The sequence below is a fragment of the Fusarium sambucinum genome, chromosome II, assembly GCF_050947815.1.
Source record: "Fusarium sambucinum isolate potato_lamoka chromosome II, whole genome shotgun sequence".
Taxonomy (NCBI): domain Eukaryota; kingdom Fungi; phylum Ascomycota; class Sordariomycetes; order Hypocreales; family Nectriaceae; genus Fusarium; species Fusarium sambucinum.
Genome location: NC_139293.1, coordinates 7,336,368 through 7,355,673, shown reverse-complemented (window position 1 = coordinate 7,355,673; position 19,306 = coordinate 7,336,368). Strand labels below are relative to the sequence as shown.

General features: G+C 48.7%; 6 protein-coding genes across 6 annotated transcripts; 1 reads left to right on the top strand and 5 right to left on the bottom strand.

Annotated features, from left to right (window-relative positions):
* Nucleotides 1–27: 27 nt before the first annotated feature.
* On the top strand, nt 28–2,868 carry FSST1_009344 (uncharacterized protein; the record flags this gene model as incomplete). Its single annotated transcript, XM_083226308.1, has 6 exons — nt 28–82; nt 159–574; nt 790–865; nt 926–1,140; nt 1,188–1,248; nt 1,301–2,868. 6 exons carry the CDS (start codon nt 28–30, stop codon nt 2,866–2,868), a joined length of 2,391 nt encoding a protein of 796 aa, XP_083085305.1.
* Nucleotides 2,869–3,245: 377 nt separating this feature from the next.
* On the bottom strand, nt 3,246–4,787 carry FSST1_009343 (aspartic peptidase domain-containing protein; the record flags this gene model as incomplete). Its single annotated transcript, XM_083226307.1, has 4 exons — nt 3,246–3,331; nt 3,391–4,093; nt 4,141–4,430; nt 4,481–4,787. The coding sequence occupies 4 exons, from the start codon at nt 4,785–4,787 to the stop codon at nt 3,246–3,248; spliced, it is 1,386 nt and encodes a 461-aa protein (XP_083085304.1).
* Nucleotides 4,788–5,768: 981 nt separating this feature from the next.
* FSST1_009342 (uncharacterized protein) lies at nt 5,769–6,341 on the bottom strand (the record flags this gene model as incomplete). Its single annotated transcript, XM_083226306.1, has 1 exon — nt 5,769–6,341. The coding sequence occupies one exon, from the start codon at nt 6,339–6,341 to the stop codon at nt 5,769–5,771; it is 573 nt and encodes a 190-aa protein (XP_083085303.1).
* Nucleotides 6,342–7,009: 668 nt separating this feature from the next.
* On the bottom strand, nt 7,010–8,261 carry FSST1_009341 (thioesterase-like superfamily-domain-containing protein; the record flags this gene model as incomplete). Its single annotated transcript, XM_083226305.1, has 3 exons — nt 7,010–7,060; nt 7,114–8,007; nt 8,145–8,261. 3 exons carry the CDS (start codon nt 8,259–8,261, stop codon nt 7,010–7,012), a joined length of 1,062 nt encoding a protein of 353 aa, XP_083085302.1.
* A 509-nt stretch (nt 8,262–8,770) lies between these two features.
* FSST1_009340 (Oxysterol-binding protein-domain-containing protein) lies at nt 8,771–12,954 on the bottom strand (the record flags this gene model as incomplete). The annotated part of the gene is made up of 3 exons (XM_083226304.1): nt 8,771–9,994; nt 10,045–12,640; nt 12,935–12,954. 3 exons carry the CDS (start codon nt 12,952–12,954, stop codon nt 8,771–8,773), a joined length of 3,840 nt encoding a protein of 1,279 aa, XP_083085301.1.
* Nucleotides 12,955–14,362: 1,408 nt separating this feature from the next.
* FSST1_009339 (glycoside hydrolase superfamily) lies at nt 14,363–17,221 on the bottom strand (the record flags this gene model as incomplete). Its single annotated transcript, XM_083226302.1, has 3 exons — nt 14,363–16,590; nt 16,646–17,087; nt 17,144–17,221. The coding sequence occupies 3 exons, from the start codon at nt 17,219–17,221 to the stop codon at nt 14,363–14,365; spliced, it is 2,748 nt and encodes a 915-aa protein (XP_083085300.1).
* Nucleotides 17,222–19,306: the final 2,085 nt, after the last annotated feature.

Below are 19,306 nucleotides of genomic sequence, written 5' to 3'. Positions count from 1 at the left end.
ATCACTCAAGGGACAAACCAACAAACAATGGACACAAGCGACGAATATCAAGACCGAGATGCCGGCTACCAATCGCGGCAGGGTAAACACATAACCCGCGCCTCAGGCGGAGATGGGGAACTCGAGAAGGACCTCCATGGATGATTTGAGCCTCATAGCTAACTTCCCCATGGGATGGCGAGATCATTCTAGGTCTCCACCTAAGCAAGCTTTCCGTAACGACTCGAGAGGTAGAGACTCTCAGTACCGGGACGACGAGGACTACGACAATGAATACTCAAAACGAGGTGGCGCATCTCGAGATGCGCGCTACAACACTCGCGATGAACATGACTATCGAAACATGTACGATGATGGCTATGTCGACGAAAGCGACCAAGGAAGACGGCGTTACGAGGAAGACAAGCAATCAGGTAGCAGAGGAAGATATCGCGACAACGATGACCCGCGGTCCCGATCTCCACCCGGAAGCTACCAGAATAACCGCCGCTCCAACAGCCCGACACGAGAGGCAGGCAAGCCCAGCGATACCGTCATTCTCGAAGGCCTGCCGTTCAGTATATCGTCGAATGAGGTTGGTACCCTGCTGGTCTGAACAAAACTCTCGCAGCAACCAAACACTGGAATTACTTTGTTTCGTGAAAGGCAACGCAATCACTTTGGAAAACCTATCCATATGCCGTTCTTGTCGCCCCTATTTCTTTACTATAAATGGCATCGGCGACGAAATACATATCCTTTGAAATGAGCCGACGTATCAGTTCGCAAGACTAATTTACGGACCTGTAGCTTCGAGACAGCATTCTGAGCAACACCGTTGCCGCCGAGTTCCCGTCAATAGACGTGCGCGTTTCCGCTTCCAAGGGTAAGCAAGATATGCTCGACAGCCGATAATACTTAATCAGTCGCCAACATAACCAAACAGGAAATCGCAGAGCGTTTGTGCAGTTTCAGGAAGTTGATCATGCTGTTACTTTCATGAGAGAGCATTATCCAAAGCTCCTTATCGAGATGACGCATTCCACTGATGATGTCCCAGAAGGGAAATTCGATGCGTACATCCACTACGCTCGAAGCCGAGATTCGCGTGATGCGACTGATGTCCGTTGCATCCCAGGTACTGATTGGACTTGTCCCACTGTAGGTCAACTCTCGTCGTCAGTTGCATAATTGCTAATTGAAGCTAGTGTGACTTTTCCAACTTCTCTACCCGTATTAAATGCAAGATTTGTGGTGGCCCCCAAGCTGGTAAGTAAATCATATCAATTGACAGCAGTGAAAGCTGACACTGCCTTGCTAGCTCCAGCATGGCAATTGAGCCTCACCGGCATGGCAGATGCCTCGGACGTACCTGCACAAATCCTTGTCGTCTATCCCCTTGCATCGTTCGTGACGGAGGATATGCTTGCGAACGATATGAAGCGTCTGGAGCTTGTGAAACCGGAGAAAGATAAGGATGCCTCAAATGGGGGACCAAAACTGAAGTCTACAGCGCCGACCGGTGACACAACAGGCTATGGCGCCAGACCCGGATCCCTGCATCGAGTTTTTCTCATGCGCGATGCCAGCACTGATGAATCGTTCAAATACGGGTTTGCTGAGTTTTGGACTGTGGAAGATGCGACAGCTGCCATGACCAAATTCCAGAAGTCTAGGTCGTTCACTGTTGCCGCCTGCCCAGTGACGGTAGCAAGCACTCATATGGGTGTGTTCCTGCCCGAAGAGCGAGAGGTTGTTCCAGCCATCGAGCACATGTCGTTCAATCCTCTGTTCAACCCGAGCCTTCGTGTTCGCTACAGAGATTACCATGTCTATCCCAGTCAGCAGATTGTCGCCGAGCAGCCCCCAGAGGGCGGCAGGCTCTCCAAGGCACGCGAAGAGGAGGAGAACGACAAGAAGTCGAAGAAACGTAAAGCAGAGGCAAACCTGGCCGCTTCGTCCACAAAGAAGTCTGCTCCTGTAATGGCAGGCCGTATGGCTATGTGGCAGCAGAAGAGTAATGAGCTTCGCGAGGAGAAGGAGGTCAGACCAGCGAGATCATCGAGACCAGGTAAGGTCGAGTTCAGCGATGTGAACCGAACGCCACTGCGTATAAATCTCTCGGGATCGGGCGCAGATACAGCCAAGCCTCAGAGCGCCATTAAGATCTCTATCACCCGGTCAGCGAAGCCTGATACTCCTGAGCTCGCAGCTCCCGACAAGCAGGCTTCACCCGAGGAGGCTGGTACGCCTGGTACTTCCACACAGCCGGCATCGATTTCAGAGGAACCTCCAGTCTCCTACGTTGACCGCGATCGACTGATGTGTCTGATTTGCATGCGCAAGTACAAGTCTGTAGATGAAGTTAACATCCATGAAAAATCACGAAACCACAAGACTGCGACGGAAAGTGAGGGACAAGTCAAAGCTGCATTACCCAGACTTGCAGCACGCGACAAGAGACTTCAGAAACAGGCACGGGAGAACACCGACGCTGCAGCTGCAACTTCGCAATATCGTGACCGTGCTAAGGAGAGGCGAGCCGTTTACAACCAACCCACCAAACCCACAACCGCACCGCAAGGGAAACCCAAATCTGCCCCCAAGGCTGAAGATGCGGCGCCGGCTCCGAAGCCTGCCCAGTCCAAGGGAGCAGGCATGCTGGCCAAGATGGGTTGGTCTACCGGCGCAGGCCTAGGAGCCAATGGAGATGGGCGAACTGAAGCCATCGAGACAAACGCTTACCAAGAAGGCGTTGGACTGGGTGCGGAGGGTGGTAATTTGGGTGATGCGGCCCAGCTGGCTGAGCGCAAGACAAAGAACACTTACGCAGATTACGTGAATACGGTGCAAGACAAAGCACGGGAACGGTATAACAAGTTGGGCTAGTTTGGAACTCGACTTGCGTCGTGTGATTTGCACTGTTCGGGAATATAGCTGGATTTGGCGTTAAGGGAGCTTTCGTGCGTCGCACACCGAGGCATAGATTGAAGAATGGCAATGGCTTGCGGTAATACTAAAGACTGGGGTGGTTCAAAAGGCCCTATTATGCTCTCTTTCGCAGAGGCAGACTTGTCTAAGGACCATCTATGCTGGTGTAACGTAGCAATTTGACGAATAGTAGCTTTGTGTACAGGGGTATAATACTATATATACAAGATGTACCATAAATGCCAGAAATCCTTTCCGTATCGTTGCATCTACAAATCCGCACCAATATCTGATGCGTTCTATCCGCATATACCGGACAGAGTTTATGGAAATGCTTATAAAAGAGTCAATGCAATGCCCGCAGAGACGATGAGGGCCACCAATGAAGCAGGGGAAACATGGCCAGCAGCATTCTCGGGCTCTGTGAAAGCGTTAGACCACAATAAACAGGACGAGAAAGACGATTCGTTGAAAACTTACCTGGAACTCCAGAGACGGCTGGTAGCTTGGAGTTTGCCTTTAGTTCAACGACACTTGATCCGTTATTACCGTGAACAGCCTCGGCAATAGCCACTTGCTTGTTGGCCAGATCGTAGACGACGTAAGTAGAGCGTAGGAACGTGTCGCCAAGTATAGCAAAGCTGGAAGTACCGACACCGTAGGTGCTTGCGGGAGAAATGCCAAACATGCAGACACCATCCCAGTCCTTGAAGTAGTAGTCGAGGCGGGGATCCTTGAAAAGATCCTGGTTATCGGGAAAGGCGTTGACGACCATCTCGCTCATGGGGATAGAGATCGACTTATTGTCGAACTGGAACTCAAATGTGATGCCTTCGCCCTTGTCTTTTCCATACCCGCAGTCTACAAAAGGGATGGGGACATCTCTCACACTGAGAACGTCAAAGGCCTTGTAGATTTCGTTGACCTGGGGATCGGGCAAGAGACAGACGGTGGATCCAGAGTCGAGAATAGCGACTGTGTTCTTCTTGAGGCTATCCATCTTGATGCCATCTGAATTCTTTGGCGTTCTGACATTAAGGCCCTGCAATGAAACGCTGAAGGAGGTGACGTTCAGGGATTTGGCGGACTCGGGTAACAGAGGAAGGGTGGCAAGTTTGCCATAGAACTTCTTGGTATCGATGCCACCAAATAGAATGGTTCCTTGATCAGAATCTAGGTCGTTCTATGCTTGGTTAGAGATGATTGGACAAGTCCTCTGAGTTGACTTACCAGCCAGAGACTGTATGCAGCTGTATCGATGAGACCCTGAGATACCATATTGTCAACGATGGCAGGGTAAGACTTGTTGGTAGCAACGTTTGCAGAAAAGCCCAAGCCCATGATTCCAGTTGGGCGAACAGACTTGGCCGCAAGACCGAGCTGCTGCTGCTTGACAGCCTTGCCGTCGATAGTAACAGTATCATTAAAATAGTCACCCTCGATTCGACGAGTGTCTAGATATCGAATATCAAAGCCATCGCGGTCCACAACCTTGAATGTGCGACTGTTTTGAGGCTTGACTATGGACTGTCAGTACTATTTTTCATTCGTAACAAGGATAAGAGCTTACAAGTAGTCATGCAGTATCCATTCTTCTTTTGCGCCTCCTGGCTATGGCAGAGATCGGTGTTGTTTGAGTTGACCCAAGTATCACTACTACCAGTATCAAGAAGGAAGCTGATGTTTTGAGGTGGCGTTCCAATCTGGAACTCTGCATAGTATCCTCCTCCCGTGATGTTATTCAGAGCCTCTAGATTTAGAGTATCGCGCTTGTCGATGGAGGCGCCATGGTGAAAGCCATGCTTCACGAAAGGAGCAGAGACTGTGCCAGCAGAAGCTCCTATAGTAAGAGAAGCGAGAATAGTAAAAGTACGCATGATCCTGGTTTCAATTGATAACGAACAGGGTTGTGATAAACTGAAACCTTGGTGACTCGAATACTATGTCGTCCTGAAGATTAATGAATCAAACTCTAGCACGCGTATCCGAGATTATTTGCTGATAAAGAATGAATGGAAATAAGAACAAAACGAATAACAACGAAATGAATGAACGAATGAGGGGAAATAACCAAGAATAAGCTTAATCCCACGATGTCCGATCGCCAGGACTAGATAGATTAGAAGGGAAAAGGGAGACGACCAACAAGACGATACTAAGTTTTGAGGAGTTGCTAGCCGGTTTAATTAATGGATCACAGTGGAAGCCAAGACTTGACGGTTAGACGGCACTGACCGCGCCGCTAAATAGGTAATTTCATTGGTTCGCGTCCCCTCCAGAAACTAGAAACAACATTCTTGGCCGTCAGTTTTAGCGGTAGGAACGTGGAGACTTCAGTGGCATCGTTAGAAGCATAAGAGCCCGACGAAATTAGTGGGCTAGCTTATGCTACTTAGACCATGGTTCTTAGGCTATTTATTTATGTAGCTTAATAGTGGATAGCATCTAGATATCATGTAATGACGCTGTCAAATATCCGGACTTTGTCCCTTCTATGCACAAAGCTTGTTGCATACAAAATTGGAGATAGATATAGCCGCAATTGATTGATAATCAACAAGGCAAAATGAAGATATTTGTAAATTATCCTGTGATATATATATGCAAAGCTCGGGTCAAGATTCATGTCACGACATAACAAACATCACCTTGCCTCAAAACGTGATAAATAGTGGGAAAGAGTCTAATTCTATTTTTGGATAATTGTATTCTGTATTTATACGTGATTGGATTCTTTATGTCTTTTTTTTCTGTCTTTTGTATTTTTGTCTAGATTACCTACCTACATAGGTAGTACCTAGTGTTGGTAATTGGTCTGAACCGGAACCGACAAAAGAAAGGATAGCCAAGAGAGTAACTTACTCGGCTTGACTATGATCACGCGCCTTTTCCTTTGTCAGATCAAGAGCCCGCTGACAGAAATCCAACTGATGAGAGAGCTGACGAGAATATGAATCGTCCTTGATCCAGACGGAGTCAGGGCGCAAACGATGGACCTCGTTCTTCAGGGCCTGAAGCTCCCAGGTGCCGTCCTCTCGCTTGCCATCGGCATCGAATCGATCAGCTGGCACGTACTCTAGCTCTTCGAGACCAGCAAATACCTGGTAGCCGACAGTCTCGGCGGCAACGGCCCAGGGGCTTTGCATTTGAGACTTGATTGCCCAGTATCGAGTCATCAAACGAGAGTCCCAGAGGCTATGATAGCTAGCGGGGACCACCGTTCCAGGTGTGCGGACGATCTTTGCAAAGCCAGCTTTACACTTCGGACACCAGTCGATAATAATCTGCAAGTCCGTTTGCGGCTCGCAGCCCTTCTTCTTGAGGAGTTCCTTGACGACACTCACCAAGGACTCAGCACCATTGCACTTGACCTTTCCCTCGTAGACCCAGTGGGCACAGGGAGCGTAGACGGAGAAGATTTCCTGACACATTTTGAATACGTGTCTCAAAAGAGATTTGCGTATGTGGAAGGAGGAAGGGGACAACCAGAGTTGCGTGGATAGGATATGATGATAGACTTACCTGACAGGTATGGGTTGTGTGAGTGAAAAAGTAGGAGATGGAAGAACTCAGTTTGTTGAGGATACGAGAAAAAAAAGGAAACTTATTTCGATCAGGATGGAGGGGATATTTTATACTAAAACCTGGGGGTTGAGGTCAATCAAACAAACGACATGGTCTGCACTTGTTCTTGGTAAACAGAAGGTTAGTGTCAATAGACAAACAAAATCCCAACCTACCTATTGAGAGAAATATACAACTGTCCTTATGAGCATGATTGTGCACCAAGCACGATACCATGTACTCACATCGCAGAAAGGAATGCGAAGTGAATGCGAAGTGAATGGATCTTTATGTTATATAACATCAATTTTGATGATGTAATGACTTCTAGGAAAATAAGGGTCATGTGTGGATGGCCTGAGAAGAACAACCTACTCAAAGGGAAATGTTCAACTTTCCATTAAAAAACTGAACAGAACATAAATAATGTTGAGACAGGATATCGAAACAGACCAGCAGAAGTTGAAAAGGGAATAGTATTATTGTGGTATCAGTAAACAAACAAAATGGACAATCATATAGCCACGACGAAAAACTACAGCTTTGCAGCTTTCTCTCCACCGTCTTTCTTAAGTCGAACAACGCCCTGCACAAAGTCAGTGCACTCATAATATCACAAGGTAACAAGTCAGGACTCACCTCTTGGAAACACGTCGCCAGCAAGGCTCCATCCTTGCCAAAGATCTTCTGCGTAACAACGCCCCTGCCATCTCCTGCCCACGGACTCTCCGTCTCTGTAAACATCCACTCATCCGCCTTGACCGCCGTCGGCTCGTGGAAGTAGATGCTGTGGTCTAGACTCACCATCATGCCGACGTGATCTCTCTTCTTCCAGTCTTCAACGTTGGAACCCATGCCTTCAAACTCACACATCTCTTTGACCTTTTCCTGCGTCTTCTCATCTAGTGAGGGGACCTCTTCGGGGGAGAATGGGAAGCGCCAAAGGCCATGGAGGCGGGAGACGGTGCCGATAAAGTAGCTATCCGACATGTAGGCTAAAGCATTTAGATGTGCTTGGTGGCCGCCTGCAGCTGAGATCTTTTGTCGCGATCGCATCCACTGTCTGCTCTTGCGGTCCTGTGGCTTGACTTTAGGGTCATTGGAACCCAGCACCTCAATTCTGTGACTCTGAAAGGGTCCGGTCCTTGCCCACTCTGGCTCGCCGTCCCAATCATCCGCAGGTGCAGCTACGTTCTCTGGAAGTGTCGCCGCATGGCTCACCTCCCGCTGCTTCTTGTCTGGACTAACCTGGCGCACAAAGCTGATAGTGGTGGTAAAGATGCATGCGCCCTTCTGTCGTGCCTGGACCGTGCGTGTCGCATATGAGCGGCCATCGCGTACCCGCTCAACGTGGTAGAGGATTGGGGTCTCGGACGAGCCAGCAAGGAGAAAATAACAGTGAAGGGAGTGTACCAAGAATGTCTCTGGAACTGTCTTTTGCGCAGCGGCAAGGCATTGGGCGATGACGGCGCCGCCATAAATACCACGGGCTCCAGGGGGGCGCCATTGAGGATGTGTGTTTGTGAAGATGTCCTGTGGTCAATTATTAAATTTTGTTTTTGCTAATATTGTCTGTCTCTATCATGAATTGACCGAGCATGGGTGATGCTGTACGTGTCGTAGCAACGATATACACCCTGATATAAACGAAGGTATAAAGCACAACTTACTGTTCCTAGAACCTTGAGCTCGGTAACGTCCAAGACGTTCTCAATCAAAGACTTATCTTCATCATGCTCTGGCGGTCGCAGCAGCGTTGGCCTAACGTTTCCCTCGATAACGGTCATTGTGTGCTCTTCGCCGCGTTAATTGAACGCGTTAACACTGTTAATAGAGAATCGTTGTTGATGTTCTAAAGGACAAGCAGGATATTAAATGGTTAGAGAGAACAAAGTCAAGATTGTACACCGGGCTTTTACAGGTGTTGATAAGAAAGACGAGACTCATACGGAACCGGCCCCTGACGAGTTTAAGGTTAGCAAGGTGCTGTAGCTGTAACGAAATAAGGAACTAATTAATTTTTTGCCGAGGTTCGGACTCCTACCGATCGTGGGGCCGAGTTATCAACCAGCCCGTGACCGGCAGTTCAACACTTTTATTCTTCGGTCCGGGAATTATAACGGCAAACCAATAACGAACATGATGTTATCATTCCAACAACTATAACTCATTGTAACATACACTCGCTTCTTGTCCTTCATTTGTACAACGTTCCTCCACCGATTGCTGTACACCTTGCACTTCGACTCTCCTCGTTCGCTTTAACAGGCTATTAACAATTTTCTACTCAAAAGTACTAATACTGAACTGTATCCTGATTCTCATCCACATGGTCTTCGTAAATGGGCTCCAATCCCTCCCAAGCAGCTTGAGGGTCGCCTTGTGGTCCAGCCTTCTCGCGCTGTTGCCAATATTTGCCGGTGAATTGCCAGTACTCCTCTCCCGTGATCTCACAGCGTGCCTTTTGGAACCAAGCAGGTGCGAACTCTTCGCCACGCTCCTCTCGAAGGCGTCTACGTGCTCGCTGTGCGTTTTCCAAGCGATTCTTCTCCTCGGCAGCAAAGTCATACTCCCCATCCTCCATTGCACGCTGGTCAGGGCGGAGACGAGAGTCGGTAGGAGGAAGCCAAGGCCGCAACTGGTCATCTACATGGTTGAATGTCAAGACGAATGGTGTCAAGTTGAAAGGGATTCCAGTTGGCCGCTCGTTTGCTTTCCAGATGAGATACGCCCGGTTGGGGTCGGAGAGACCGCTGTGTGCCATATCGGCACCACTCTCCTTTGACTCATCGATTGCTGCCTCGTAACCCGGTGTTAGGCGAGCGTACAGCTTGGAGTTCCAGCGACCACCGAGACTGACGCGCACTTTGCCGGAAGCATCAGTGACCTTTCCAGATACTTGATATGCGCTAGATGCCTTCCAGCCACGTGGCTTGAATTCAACATGAGCCACCTCGCCTGTCGTCCAGTTCTTAATCTCCATAACACCATAGTTGTCAACTGTTGGGTTTCCGGTAATAATACCGATGACTGAAGAGGTAACTTTTTTCCACGTGTAAAGTTCTTCCTTGCCTCCAGCGGTAGGACGAAGTTTGAGGAACCACGTGCCCAAGGGGTTGATGTCAAAAGATTTACCATAGAACTTGGACCTGACGGCTGATTCTCCCCAGTAAGACCACTTGGGTGCCTCTGCATGGGCCGCGCCAACTGGTGGGTGGTGGCTGACTTGTTCGATGAAGAAGCGGTACCCCTTATCAGGTCGTACGTATTCGAACGTCTCTCCCAAAAGAGGGTTGAAAGGTTTAGCTACACGGCCAATCGTGGATGCGTATTCACTGGCAGCAAAAGCAGCCACGTAGATGAGCCGTTCAATCGAGTCAGCTCGATCCGCGGCCAGGTCGAGCAAGTCAGCATACTCCATATCCTCGCCAGCGCGGTAGAGGAGAGAAGTCGGCTCGTTGAATGAAACAGGCAGAGTCATCTTGGTCATATCCTTGCCAATCATAGACTTGAGAATACCCTACTAAGAGTCAGTATAACGAAGATGTTGTTTACGTATAGCACACTTACCCATAAAGAAATCTTGGGTCGGTCATCAGCGTCCATTTTGAGTCTCGTTCGAATACCATTTTCGTAACCCTTGAAAGAGGAGCTGATGTCCATTCCGCCGGACACAACGATATCCTGGCTTTTGGGCTGAATCTCATCAGCAGGCAGTTCTGATACCTCAACTTGGCCGGCGTCCACAGCGTCAAAGAACTCGTCTTCTTGTTCGGATTCGCTCTCGGACAAGTCTACAACAATCGTGGGTTTCCTTCGGACAGCCTTCATTGTGGGTGACTTAGACTGTGCCGTTGCCGGTACCGGTGCTGATAGTTTGGTCGCTGCATCTTCGAACTGTCCCTCCTCGTCCTCTTTTTCTCTGCTGTCGTCCAACTCCTTTTCCACATGTGTGTCCTGGATAGGGAGCTCAGCTCCAACGGGGATGCCGCTTTCGATAACCTCACGCAGCGCCCTCTTTGTTGCCTTACGCCTTTTCTCTGCTTCTCCGACACGAGCTTCCAAAACTTCTTGCTCACGAGCAACCTGGGCCATACTCTCCTCCCACATGCGTCGCATATTGGCCTCCCGATCGAGACGGTACTGCCAGTAGGCATCCCGGTCCTTTGATATCCGGAGTAAATCAGCAACAAGGGTGGATAGACTTCGAATGGCCCCATCATAGGTGCCTAGAGCTTGTGATACGCTGTTATCAGAAAGAGGTGTATTTGGGTTTTGGTTAAGCTCGTTAAGGAGGGCCTGGTGAACATGGGACATTGTTTCGAGCTGAAGCTTGGCTGATTGGGCTGTAATATTTAGCGCATCTTTCGTGGCGGTAGGCTCTTCGTGGAGGCTCATGTCATCGCCATAGTCATCATCATCATCCATGTCGTTGTGTGTCGGTGCTCCGTTCTTATGTACTCGCGAGGTACCCGCGTCTGTCTCGACATCCACGAATTCATCTTCTTCAATACTGCCACTAGTGCCGGGGCTAGCGTGGCTCGGTCGTTGATCAACCGAAGAGATCTTTGAAAGCGATCTGCTCGGGAGTTGAGAGCTGTTTCTGCGTAGGTCCGTAACACTAGTACCCTCGCTATGAGATTCCTGAAGAGAAAGGGTGCTCGGGTCAGCCTTGGCTTGCCGCAAAAGCTCAGCACCACGAGCTGCCCGTTTCTCTTCTTCTTTGGCCTGATCCTTGGACCACTGGATTGAATTGTTCAGGGCCCAGAACCATCGTTTGGCCTCGACTTCGTGATTTGCCTTGAGGGTATACTTGACAGAAGATTTGCCGTGGATTTCAAATTTTGTCTTCTCGTCAGGGCTCATGTGAAGTTTGGCAATCCGCATATTGATGGCACCACGGCATGCAGAGCCTGCGTCGTCCTGGTGCTTGTAATAACTGAGAACACCATCCTCAAGTACGAACCAACGTAACTGGTATCCCTTTCTATAATTGGTCCATTTCTTGAGATAGCCCTTCATCTCACGAGCTTCTCGCCCAGCTAGAGGATCGCCGGAGGTAGAACCTGCTGTGCCCTGGGAAGCAGCCTGTCCAAGCACTGCCTTCTCCTGGATTCCCCGTTGGGCAGCAACGGCTGCAGGGGATTTCTTGAGAATGCCCTTTGTAGCATCGTCGCTGGTGACGGACTGGGGTAGTTTGCCCTTTCGATCGCGGCGGAACGGGTCGGCGCCATGGAGAAGGAGGACTTGGATGAGGTTGGTGTTCTTCTTCCGGGCAGCTTCGTGAAGCAAAGTGCCTCCAGTCTGGACGGTGACAGGCTCGGATGCGAATTCGGGGCTGTTGATGTCGAGAACAGTCTTGACGCGGTGCTCCTCGAGAACGCCAGCAAGTGCGGCATAATTGCCCCGCGCGATCAGCTCCTGGACTTGCTTGACCTTGGCTTCGGCAAAAAGCGATCTTGAGAGCTGCAAAAGCTGGAAGATTTCAGGGTTTCGCGCTACATCCAGTGGTAATTTACCTTGGGCGTTGGCGATAGCATCATTGATATCTTTTTGTTCCAAGAGAAGCTTCACAACTGTGGTCCTGCCCTGGATTGCGGCCAAGTGAAGCGGGGTGTTTCCATCCTTGTCACGAGCATTGACATCGATCGATCCCTGTCCATCGGACAAGACGTATTCAATGACGGGAAATTCAGCACACTGGATAGCCAGGTGAAGGATTGTAGTATCGTCAAGGGCGCCTGAAGAGGAGCCGTTTACAGAGGAAATGCTCGGGCGGGGGGCATTCTCGGCGGTTTCGCGAATGGCGCGGGAGATGGATGATGTGTCGCCGCTTCGTAGGGCCTCGACAAATCTAAACTTGCGAACAGACTGCTCGAGGCTTGCGGTGCTCTTATCGGCAGTGGGTGATGTGAGGACCTGCTGAGGCTTTGATGGAGATGGGTTGGAAACCGTAGGAGAGAGGCCAGCCGAGGAAACGGACTGTTTGGCGGCGTGGCCGCGGGGGCTCTGTTGGTGCGCCATGGGGTTGATCGGGGTCAAGGCCGGGTTCGAGGATGAAGGAGCTTGCCGAAGCCTCCCGTCTTCGGAACCAGACTCTTCGTCTCGAGTATTGTTACGCCGCAAGAGAGAGAGGGCGGCAGCGGATTTGGACCGCTTGTGGATGCTGAAGATAAAAGATAAACAGCGGTCAGTAGGTGGAACGACTTTGATACTGGGGTGGTTGGTGTTGGTCAAACAGCCCAGGGCAAGGCCAGCCTAGAATCGGAGGGGAAGCTAAGTTTAAATAAAAAGAGAAGCATCCAATGTCTGATGTGGACTGGAGACTGGCCAAGCTGGGTCTGCATAGACGCATTTGCGTGCAACAGGAATGGCGAATCAACCTGACATGCCAAGATGAATGCGGGATGCTTTACTTGGTGCTGCGACAACAGTATCACTAAGTTATCACTCAACTCACCTATCGCCAGTCTCAGACATCTTGGTCAACGTCTCGTCAATGGACCGAGCGCACCAAGCAACTGTACGTTATGCCAGCCGAATCGAGGCGGGGAACAATCGAGGATAAGGGGCCAGATACTGGATGTGCAGCAAGGTAGCGCGCTGTAGTGTAGATAACAGGGGTTGTTTTGACCAATGCCAAGATTTTGGGGGTATATGCTATTCTTTGGACTTGTTGGCGATGATCGAAGTCGTGTAGTAGGGGAGAAAAGAATAAAGTGAACGGATCAAGAATATCTTGGTTGATGTATCCGTCAAGTTTGTTCTAGTCGATTATAAACAACGTCGTCGCTACAGACAAGGCAAGACGATAGAGTGACAGGTAGGCAGGGAAGTTCCGTTAGGTTAACGAGGGGCAGCACCTACTTAGGTACCTAGTTTTAGAGCTTCACGCCAGGTGGAGATGAAGAGCTGACCCGACACATTCAGGATCAGCCACGACTGGAATACGGATACAGAATAAAGTAGTCTGATAGTTAATCTGAGCTTGAATGATCAATACTGTAGCATCCACCATACATCGGCTATCTCTCTACGGCCTATCATTAAGCACCTTGTCAGGGTAATCAAGCACTGCCCTAAATATTCGTCACCTTCACCAAACTCCATGGACTTTTTGTAGGCCCGGGGCTGTCTTTAATGAGAAGCTTCCCCTCATATCGAATGACGTCTTCATCATCAACCAATCAGTAGATTAAGCATTACCATAAAGCCGGTGAGATAAAAGTGCTATTAGGAGTCAAGGATATGGCATTACTTGTAAACTTGCAACACTTATCGTGTATTAATTAGAGGTATGATAAATCTACAAAAGGTATTGGGGTACTCAATTTAATTGCAAATGTTGAATTATATCGAGTTATTTCGATATGCACAATGCTTGTCTTGTGGATGGTGCCCAAAGCGACGATCCGGCACAAAATGGGATATAGTGGCAGCCGCTGACGTTTTTGTCTGCATTCAGAAACAGCCTGTGACACTTTAAGCGTTCACCAAAGACAGGGACAAATAAACAACGCATTGGATAAACGCCAATTGATAAGCAAATAACGTTAGAATACTCGGTAACTTAGATTCATCTAGTTGAGCGTAGAAGAGCGTTTCATATACATATACATAACACAATCAGGTGAGATTTTCTGAAACATTGTCATATACACAATCGCAGTTGTTTCTATAAACTACATTGGATATAATCGTTGAGTTTTAGCCGTAACATGGGTAGTTATGTATTCGTTCTATACACATTATAACATAATTGGAGTGGCATGAAGTTGTAAAGGTTGCCCTTTACGTTGAAGAAGGTATAGTAAAGCGATCCCGGTTTTGCTAACCAGAAAAAGAAAAAGAAGAATCAACAGAAAGGAGATTTGGCGTAGTGGCAATACTACAGAGCAAGGACTTGCAGAAGTGCAATACCTGCCAAAGCAGTCAGGCCTACAGCTATCGAAGAGCCGCCAGCAGTAACAGGAGTGATGGGCGCGGGCGTATAGGTATCGATAGGAGCCTCACCGTTGTGGCCACCTGTGGGAGTCGCAGCGCCAGAGTGTTGCTCTTGAGCAGGCTGCTTGTATGTGGGCTTGGCCTGCTCGAAAACACCAGGCTTGGTTGCTGTCTTGAGCGTAGCAGGAGGAACAGCAACGCTAGTGTAGACTGTGCCATTGAGATGAGATCCAACCGTTAGTGGCTTAGGGAGCTCGGCAACAGGTTTGTAAGCCTTAAAGGACTGGGTCTCCTTGACGGGTACAATGGCTGTTGTCCATGATGCGATCTCGGTAGTGACGGCACCGACTTGGCAGTTGGGGTTCTCAGGGGGACACTGGACGACGGTATGAACCTGGCTCGTGTAGAGAGTCTTAGTCTCATGGTTGACAAGGACATCAGTAGGAGTTGGCTTATCAGCCTCTGTTACAGGACAGATAGTAGTGTAGACAGGGACAGTCTCAGTTGTGACAGATCCGTAAGGGCAGTTAACGACACCAGGAGCGCACTTGGTGATGGTGTGGACACTTGTGGTGTAGACAGTTCTGGTCTCATACTGGGGAGGAGCAGCATACTGGGAAGCGTAACCAGTAGGCTTAGCTTTATCAGTGACTGGGCAGACGGTAGTGTACAAGGGAATAGTCTCAGTTATGACAGATCCATAGGGACAGTCAACAACCTCACGGGGGCACTTGGTGACGGTGTGGACTCGCGTAGTGCAGATGGTGCTGGTAGTCATGCTAACAGCATCTGAGTTTCCGGGATAGTTGGTGTAGGCAGGCGATCCCTTTGTGGTAAGAGAGCCAGAATAAACAAGGGTAGAAGGACTACCGTATGTCTGTGTGTAGGCAGCGGCGCCCGTTGATGTAGTGTTCCAGCCTCGGGGAGTGCTATAGGCGGTCGCAAAAGTCGCGGGCTCAGGCTTTGTGGTCGAAGCGGTCGACTCTGTAGCTCTCGAAACATCGGTCGTCGCAGCAGTGCCATTAGCAGTGTCGCTGCTAATGGGGGAATCGACAGTTGAGCTAGAGGCTGCTCCAGTAGTAGCAGAAGTATCAACAGTCGCAGAGACGTCAGATGTACCAGAGAGGGCATCACTTGTCAAGGCACTGTCAGTTGTTGGAGTCATAGTGGTGTCAGCTAAAGTTTCTGTGGATGTGGCAGATGTTCCAGTGGTAGACTCGGTGATGAAGCTGGAAGTTTTTGTACCGGCACTAGTAGCTGTCTCTGTGGATGCAGCGGCATCAGTAGAAGCAGCGTCAGCTGAAGCAGTAGTGTCAGTTGAGGCAGTAGCGTCGGTAGAAGCACCAACAGTTGAAATAGTAGCATCAGTTGAGGCAACATCAGTTGATACAGCATCAGTAGAAACAGTGGCATCGGCGGAAGTGGTGGCGTCAATAGAAGTGGTGGCATCGCTGTTGGTGGTAGCAGAAATGGCTGAGGTAGTTGTGGCATCATCAGTTGAAGATACATCAGAGACGGCGGTGGTGTCAGTCGAAGTAGCATCCTCCGTCGATGAAGCACCAGAAGTTGTAGAAACATCAGATGCAGTGGTAGTATCAACTGTGGATGCTTCAGTTGTCGTGACGCCGGTGGAGGTGGAAGCCTCTTCAGTGGTTGTAGTCATGGCGCTGGTGGTGGTAGTAGGAACTGGCACAGGGGCACAGCCATACTTGAGAGCATCCATGACATGTTCGTTGTAGCTCTTTCCGTCAACAATGTTCTCCTCTCCACGAGTGAGATCCCACAGAGAAACACCACCGAAATGAGACTTTGTCGTGAGTTCACAGACAAGATCCTTCAGATCTTCTGGCCCAAGATAACCGCCACCTGGTGCGGCTTCTTCACTAGCAGGGAGACCGACATACAGCTTGGCATCCTTGCTGCAATCACTGTCTTCGATGATATCCACCCACTTTTCATAGTTGAAGCCTTCACCCTCAAGATCTTCTGAAACGGCATCACACCAGCGGTTGTTGTAAAATTGCACAAACAGGGCATCGAACTTGGCCGACTGGATCATCTCCTTCATGTAAAAGTACTCCTCACTAGTTGGGCACTGAGGCGCGCCAGTGATAGTGATTCCTTCGTCGAGTTCGCGAAGTCGGTTGATCATGGCGATGTAAGGGCCATTGGCTTTCAATTGTTAACGAATGTTCAACTTTAGAAGATGTCTTACTCAATCACTTACGAAGATCATGTTCGATATCAAAATCGAAACCATCAACTGCAGCATGAACAGTATTGCCATCTTCATCGACACTGTCGAAGGGGCGAATAGTACCCGAATGCTCATTGTAAGGGCCGAACGCCTTGTAGAGGAAGTCGGCAAACTCTCGGCCTTTGTCGTCGTTGGTCACCTTGTAGTTACTTCCTGCCTCGTTATAAACACCACCGATACTCAGTAGAATTTTGACACCACGATCCCTGCAGTACGGAATTCCTTCCTTGATGGTATAGCATTCGCTGAGGAGATGGGAGTCTTCATAGGTGCCGCCTGCACAATGCCCAGCAAAGTTGGTTCCGGGAAGATTCGAGTCACTGTGCTCGGGAGCTTGGTTCACGAAAGAGAGTGTGATGTATTCAGGGTGAGAGTCACAGTAGGCTTTGAGGGGCTCAAACCCGCGTTGACCCTAGGTAGGAGATATACTTAGTTAACGGTTCTTTATGGTTGCGACAGTGTACATACCCAGTAGCCATTGAGGCCGAAGGCCTGAATGACGGGAGCAATGACTGGAAGATTGTTGGGGATAGAAGACAGATCCATAGTGACTGATCAAAAGACTGTATTGCGTGAAAGACTGTAAAGTGGCCAAGGCCGGTAAAGAATGTGTGATGGTATCGCGATCAAAGAAAGGACGCAAACCAAAGCTTGCAATGGGGCCTAGAACCAGGTCGTCACTGGGATCGAGTGTCGACAAAGTTGATAGGAAACAATAAGAGCACGAGAGAGAAGAGGAGGGAATGCCATATATTATCAAGAGAGCTACACTACTCCGAGCAAGGGGCTGCTCGCACTGGACGATCTCCTGTCCACTGTTGGTCAAGCTGCTGAAACCCGGGCAGCCATATGGGCCGGAAGTTGCCTATCTTGGGCATAGTCAATACTCTTCTCACTAGAGAGGTGCGGTTTCGACATGGACTTTTAGGGTTCTCGATGGGACAGCTTGATGTCGGCCGCGCTACAAGAAGCAATCTCCGCTAGAGAAAGAAGTAAGAGAGGTTAGGTCTAAGAGGCTACACGTTTGTGCAGTTTAGACAGCTGAAGTTGTTAGTTAGTAGACTATCGTTTTCAGGAACAGGCTAAGCGTTGGTCGAAAGCGAGGGACTATTGAAAAATGGGCAGCTGAGCCGTGTAACCGATACGCCAAGGGGAGAATAGAGATTAGAGATAAGGCTAAGATGAATAAATGATACCATTTCTTGACGCTACGAGTCGGAGTGATGGAGATTTGATCTTGGCAAGAGAATCAAATGTATCGAAACTCCGTGGACGGGCGATATCCTCCTGAACGCGGTGTCAACGTTGGGAGGTTTCCGGTGAGGGCTAAGACTGCAAGGGGCCTTCTAACTGTGGGTATAAGGATTTAAAACAAGGTTAAGTATTTCCGGCAAAGATAGATCAAGTTGACATGGATGAATAGCTGAGCTTGACCACGTCTTTTGACTGAAAGTTGAACTGTATTGCTGAGTGACCCGTAGTATATCAACAGGAACTTCTTGAACTTGAACCTAAAGCCTTGACTTAATTTTTTATTTTTTTTTAAAAAAAAAAAAAAAAAAAAAAAAAAAAAAAAAAAACTAGAAAAGCCTAAGGGGAACCCGAGTGATGAAGAAAGAAGCTGTAGTTAGAGGTTGGTTGTAACTTTGTTCGTTGTTGGTTCTTGGGCTCTTACCCCTGTTTGTGTCCAGCTTTCCCGTGGAGTCGTGAGCTAACTAAGCGATGCGGCTAGCGGTTCCTGCATCTCGGTTGACCAATAGCATTTTGTTACAGTTCGAGTCATCGCTGTAGGGCTAAAATTATAGCGTAAATATCCATTGGATGGATGGAAGCTACTGCGTAGCAGGAAAAATGGCCTCCTTAGTCTTGGGGTATAAAAATAAGTAGTCTAAGAACTATACTCTAAGAAGTATAAAGTGTCTTACTATTTTCGTCTCTTATAATTTCAGCGGTTAATTTTTCTGATACTCTGAGGGGAAGCTACTAGGTATCTACCTAGGTATTGTCACTGCTGATGAATGCTGGACAGATACTGGCTTCCTTTACCAAATGGAACCCCTGAGAGGAAATTGATCGCCACTGTTAACAAGGGTCTAACCTCTGGAGACTCGACTTGGCGGTGATGAGCCAAGGACCCTCAAGCTCTGTCCACGTTGTGACATGCCCGATCGGAGGGGTTATTCCTTGCCATTGATCGACGTTCTTCGCTTCCTTCCGAGAATCCTTACTACAGTGACATCAGATATTTAATCCATCCTACCTCCTACCTCAATACTACCTATATTGAAGTATCATGCAAATCCATCGCTCACCTTTATGCCTACCTAGGTACCTAGAGAAACAGATGACGGATAACAAAAGGGGTTGATTACTGACCTGAGACCTCCGCCTTGGCTCCGATTGTGGCTTTCATCATTTTTTCCTTCTGATGAGCCTAGAACTCATAGTTTACTCTCAATAACAGCCGCTAGCCAAGTTGTCAGTTAGTCCAATATTTACCAATGTTTGTTTCGAAAGGTATCAGATGTGGCATATTAAGAGCACCCATTGTGATTACTTCTTTTATCTCATGTATGACCCCATGTTGTCTACCTATGGTCTGTGGTTATTCTCGTGTTTCTATTTTGTTAT